This window comes from Physeter macrocephalus, chromosome 6 (assembly GCF_002837175.3).
Source record: "Physeter macrocephalus isolate SW-GA chromosome 6, ASM283717v5, whole genome shotgun sequence".
Taxonomy (NCBI): domain Eukaryota; kingdom Metazoa; phylum Chordata; class Mammalia; order Artiodactyla; family Physeteridae; genus Physeter; species Physeter macrocephalus.
Window position 1 is genome coordinate 84,840,667 of NC_041219.1, and position 6,000 is coordinate 84,846,666.

Below are 6,000 nucleotides of genomic sequence, written 5' to 3' on the forward strand. Positions count from 1 at the left end.
GTTAGGTGCTCTGGAGTAGATTCCAGAATTAAGCTTGCTCACAAGACATGATCAGTTCTTACCTTCAATGTAATGACTTCTTCCTTTATCCAGACCAACCATGGATCTCTTACAGGCTGAGGTTTTAAAATTCACCAACCCTTATTACCCTTTATTACATTATTGGTCTCTCTAGTTGTTTCTCCTAGTGTCCGCCAGGGGCACTTGACCTTGAAATTCCCAGCGGGGTATGGGAATTATAGAAACCAGCTCCAAGAACTGCTGTAGCCTGTGGTGGTGCTTGGCACCTCAGGGCATTTTCTCTCCTGTTTGTTAAAATAAGTGTGTGCGTGTGCATATGGGTATACTTGTATGTGAATTTTTGTATATATCCTTAGTGGTATATCAGTATATCTGTTGAGTCTCTGCAGTTATGTCTCTTCATTTGCAAATACAAGATGAATTAGAAACAAATCAAGTGAAAATAATTTTTCAGTACCTACTCTGGACCTAGTGCTGGGTTAATTAAGTAAACTGAAACAGCTATTATTCTGAAAGTTGGCAGCACTAGAGATCTGGACTGGGATTGGAAGGAGATAATCTAGGCTCTTCCCAAATTAATAGAAATAGACAAAACCCTCTTCATCATCTAATTTCCTTGCTGCTTTAGAATTTTCTGTTATATTTCCTTTCCTTCTGGCTACCCTGATTGACCCTAGGCTTCTGACTGACCCCTTGTACTTTTCCTAGATGATGGAATCCTCTCTTCCACCCACATCATCTAAGAGACCTATTCACCATAGCATCGATCTTAAAAGTCTTCAATCCCTGCTCATGGGAATCTAAGAGGAAGTGGAAGAAAAGAAAAAGTGCTTCTTACACCTTCCTTTCCAGTTTGCCCTTTACTGGAAAGATAGAAGGCTGGCATTCCCCACAAGGGCTGCTATGTCACCTTCAGAGGACAGTCACCCGCCCTTCTCCCATGTAGCAACATGGTCACTTTTCCAAAAATAAAGGTAGGGATTAGGATTGGCTGTTCTAGAGCAATTGTTCCAGTTTACTAATACATTTTTGTAGTTGCCCAATTTACCCCCAGGCCTGGACGTTAATTCCTCCACTGTGATATTAGATATAACCATAACCTCAGGAAATACTTTTCTTCCCACTAAAATAGTGACTTGCAGGTCCCTTGAGGTTTTTACAGGGATGCTTGTCTGGGGAAGAGGCACACAGACATGAAATGGCAGTGAAACCTATGCACAGACTCTCAACTCACAGTGACACAGCAGCACGGCCAGAGTGAGGTACATACAGAAATAGCTTCTCACCTACTTACTGACTCATTTTGTAGCTGAGGGCTTTCCAAAGCTGAGACTAACTCTTTTCAATCCCCACTCCCTGAAGATAACCCTCTCCCCCACCAAAAAAATGGAAAACTACGAAGATACTATAGGATTCTATCTTGTAATTTGGGAAAGATGCCTGTGGGATTTTATTTCTCTGGACATTCCTTTCCAGATGGTAAGGAAGAAGCCTTATCAGTTTTATACCTCAGCGATTTTTTAAAAAAACAAAAACAAAAGCAATTCTGCCAGACATAAATGTCATCTGTTTATATTTATGCAGTTTGCTCTGCCCAATCGACCTTTCTGCCCAGGTTTAATGATGCCACTTAAAAAGCCATTCACACGTTCCCTCTCCTTTCAGAGCTTTCAAGCTGAAACTAATTTCCTTATTCAACTCCCTTCTCCCCCTTCCCACTCCAACCCAGGCTCCTTCCCCCAACGTGATTATGTGGAAGCGCTGTCACTGGGCAGTGCCATGGGGGGTTTTCGTTTTGGGGGATTTGGGGGGGTTTTTGCCACGTGCATTAAGAAGTAGCCACAGTTCAGCTGCTAATGGATGCCACCAGCTTCTGGCTTGAGGAAGAGAAGCATAAAAATCATCTCATCAGCGGAGTAGTGCTCTCTGTCCTCAGCTGAGTGAAGGTACAACACTCCAGGCCAGCGGGAGAGGACTCAGTGAGGGGAGGAGCTCAGGAATGAGGCTTCAACTGAGAACCCTGCCTTTGTTTTTGTTTCGATCAGAGAAAATAATATGAGGACTTTGTTCTCTTTCCCCCTCCACTTTAGCCCCCTAATAGCTCCTTACGGCTACATGTTGGTATTAGAAAGAGCTTCTACTGCTTTGCTTATGCCCACACCCTACATACTCATACATCCTCTGCCTTTTCCTGGCCCAGGGCAATAGGCTCAGGTTATAAGCTGCCTTACAGAAAAGCTAGAGATTTGATTATTTTTACATTGGCCCCCTCAGGTAGCAGTGAGGTGTCTGAATAAGGTCAGTTGCAGTTTTGTGGGTAAAGAACATCGGAGCAGGTGCAGCTCTTAGGGTGGGGAAATACAATGCCCAGAGCAGCTATAGTAAAGGGGGAGTTGTTAAATGCATGACACTTCACAACTGTACAGTTTTCGTGTGGCCCTTTTACACGCCATGCTGATGAATACCCTGTCCCCTTTGGCAGGGGAAGGGGAGAGGTGAGCCTGTCGAGCCTGTCGCTCTGAGTATTTGTGCTCTCTGATTATATGAGCCCTAGAGGATGGGGGTGAGCACAAACTGGGGAATAGGGTACAACAGATGCTATGTCTCCTGAGCTGTTCTCTCAGACCTCCCACTGTTTCTTTTCCTTTCCTTTGACTGATGCTACCTGAGAAAAGCAATCATGCTCACTTCCCAGCATGACTGGTGCCCAGGGCAGAGGCTGCAACATTTCCCATCACAGGAAGCAGTGCGATGGTGGCAGCAATGGCAGCCCCAGAGCACTGAGCCATGAAGACAGCAGCATTGCAGCAGGTTTTCGAGCTAGCGACCCTCAGTCCCATTTCTCTACCACCAGACACACACATGAACTCAGCCTGTCCATCCACAGAAATATAGTCTGGGGGTCAAGAGCAAAACCTCATGCTGGACAGTCCCCCGTGGGGAAGCAGAGCTCCTGCTCATCTCTCCCAGCAGGAACTGTCTATCAGACTGCTTCTCCCTGACCCCTTACCTTGCTTTTCACCATGAGGAAGATTCAGGACTTAATGTTCCTCCTCATTGAGCCCTTTCCTTCCCCCAGACTGTGAGAGGGTAAGAGTATATCCATGGTTGCCTGGGCTAAAACCTCAGGGCTGCATACAGTCAGTCACCTTGAACCTGTCAGTAAAACCTTCAGAGAGTCTCACCCTCCCACTCCATTCCTGCTGTCACTGCTCTAATTCATAATCACTTTGTTCTGTTTCAGTAGCCTCCTAACTAGTCTTCTGGTCACTAGTCTCTCCGTCCCTTCAGCCATCTTACATTCAGCCACTTGGGTTAGCTCTCTGAAACACAAGTCCTGTTCCCAACACCTACGGGATACAACCCTTACCAGAATGTGCTTCAAACTCTGACACCAGCTATTTGTTTAATGTCCGACTCCCTAATAGACTGTTCATTCCATGGGGGTAGAGACCAGTCTTTTTTGTGTGTTTGTTTGTTTTGTATACCCAGTGCCCAGCATAGGAACTGGCACATAGACAAATGTTCAGTAAACGTTTGTTGAATAAATGAATAAATGTATCTCATCTCCTACTACTTCCCCTACATAGCCCCTGTGCCTTAGCACCTTGAATTATTTGTCATTTCCTGAGTATGACATACATCTCTATGCCATTCCCTCTACTTGAAATGTTCTCAATTCACCCAACCCTTGCTCAAGAATTATATCCTGGATCTGGCTTAGTGAAGCTATGCACATTATCTTCTCCAGAACAACCAGAGATCTCTGACTTATCTGCAGTCATTACCAGAAAAGCCTGCACGTGCCTGCAGCCCTGGCCCAAGCCCCAAACTGGGACCTGTACCATGCCCAGACATTTGAGCGGTCTGACCTGGGCATTTGGTAATACCCAACTTTGACAGAAATGAAGTAGTTTTCTGCCAAGCATACCAAAGTACCCCTCACCAGGTGAAGGCCACGAGGGCATTGGCATCTTCCACTCAAACTTCCACTGGTTCGAAGTTTCCACTGGTCTGAGAGAGAGTCAGAGACCAAATCAGCAACCATCTCAGATTCCTGGCAGGACACAGTTTAAGTGACCCTGAAGCCAGTAGGTGGATTTGCTTACTGGCTTTCCTACCTACGGTTAGCTGACAGGACTAAAATGTAGTTTGAATCCACAGCCAACTGCTTTTTTCCTGCCACCCAGGAGTGTCACCTTCTGGACCAGGTGTGGTGGTCATGCAGCTGAATGTCCCTAATGGACCCCAGCCCCCCCAGAACCCATCCATGGTCCAGTGGAGTCACTGTAAATATTACAGCATGGACCAGCGGGGGCAGAAACCTGGAGACCTGTACAGTCCTGACAGTAGCCCCCAGGTGAGTCCCTGCAACCCAGCTTTGTCTTAGCAGGGAGGTAACCAGATTGTTCTCAGGAAGTAATCTTTGCCATTGACTGAGCAACCTCTGTTACTTGTCTTTCCCTGGGCACTTTTCGGGAAGAAACACAAGAAATAGAGGAGAGCATCTTCTTTCAAGGAACCTAAGATTTAAGGTGGCAGATGGGACACATGCTTGAAAATGCTAAGGGAATACTTAAAACAGTATGTCAAAAAGTGGATATTAAAATAACACAAACTGGGCTTCCCTGGTGGTGCAGTGGTTAAGAATCTGCCTGCCAGTGCAGGGGACACGGGTTCGAGCCCTGGTCCGGGAAGATCCCACATGCCGCGGAGCAACTAAGTCTGTGCGCCACAACTACTGACCCTGTGCTCTAGAGCCCGTGAGCCACAACTATGGAGCACACGTGCCACAACTCCTGAAGCCCACATGCCTAGAGCCCGTGCTCCGCAACAAGAGAAGCCACCGCAATGAGAAGCCTGCGCACTGCAACGAAGAGTAGCCCCCACTCACCGCAACTAGAGAAAGCCCACGCGCAGCAGCAAAGACCCAACACAGCCAAAAATAAAATTAATTTTAAAATAATAATGATACAAAGTAATTAGGGACTAAGGGGCTAGTTTGAAGGAGCAGTCTGACTTTGACAGAGTTCAGCAAGAGAAGTTTCCTGAGAGAGGTGACTTTTAAGCCAAGCCATAGGAATATCCAGAGGGTGATGTTTGGTGTTTGTATGATGTGTGCTCCTCTCTCTCCCACAGGCCAACACACAAATGAGCAGCAGCCCCGTCACATCTCCTACTCAGTCTCCAGCACCCTCTCCTGTCACCAGCCTCAGCAACGTCTGCACAGGACTCAGTCCCCTTCCTGTCCTCACACAGTTCCCCCGTCCTGGGGGTCCAGCACAGGGTAAGGGGTTAGATAAGGGCTGGTTGCTGTCAAATTCCCCGTTCGCATCCCATTCCCATCCCATTCCCAAGATCGAGAGGGCAGCAACAGGCAGGGAAGCGGTGTGGCTGGTCATCCAACTCTGGCCCTGTTGAGGCCAAAGACACCTGCCCCTCTTTAGTGCTGCCCATAGTTAATTTACTCTAGATTTCCGTTAGATATTTAGTATTTACTTCCAAGTCCCTGGTGACTATGAGCCAGGCAAAAGCACTTCACTGAACTTTCTAATGAACAACAAAGAGTTTAATCCATCAGTACTGAGTCTGAGGGTTGGGAATATGGGGTGGTGTCAGAAACGGTATGTGTCAGAAACGTTATGGTTTTAGAAGAGGGAATACTGGATTTGAGTTAAAAGACTTGGGTTCAAATTCTAGTTCTACAACTAACTAGCTTTGTGATGTTGAACATGTTACTTAAACTTAAAATGGGACCTCAGTTTCCTAATATATAAAATGAGGTTAATCACACATAAGATGGAAATAATCTTATCTGCTTTCTGCCTTGGCTATCAAAAGCAGTATAAAGGGCTTCCCTGGTGGCGCAGTGGTTGCGCGTCCGCCTGCCGATGCAGGGGAACCGGGTTCGCGCCCCGGTCTGGGAGGATCCCACATGCCGCGGAGCAGCTGGGCCCGTGAGCCATGGCCGCTGAGCCT

At 46.9% G+C, this 6,000-nt stretch overlaps 1 protein-coding gene across 1 annotated transcript in view; it reads left to right on the forward strand.

The window, feature by feature from the left end:
- The window catches only part of R3HDM2 (R3H domain containing 2), a 169,321-nt gene that overhangs the window by 159,980 nt on the left and 3,341 nt on the right, over positions 1-6,000 (forward strand). The window contains exons 22-23 of the mRNA XM_028491204.2: positions 4,212-4,381; positions 5,161-5,308. Of these exons, the coding sequence (XP_028347005.1) occupies positions 4,212-4,381; positions 5,161-5,308 (318 nt within the window). The remainder of the gene's footprint in view (positions 1-4,211; positions 4,382-5,160; positions 5,309-6,000) is intronic.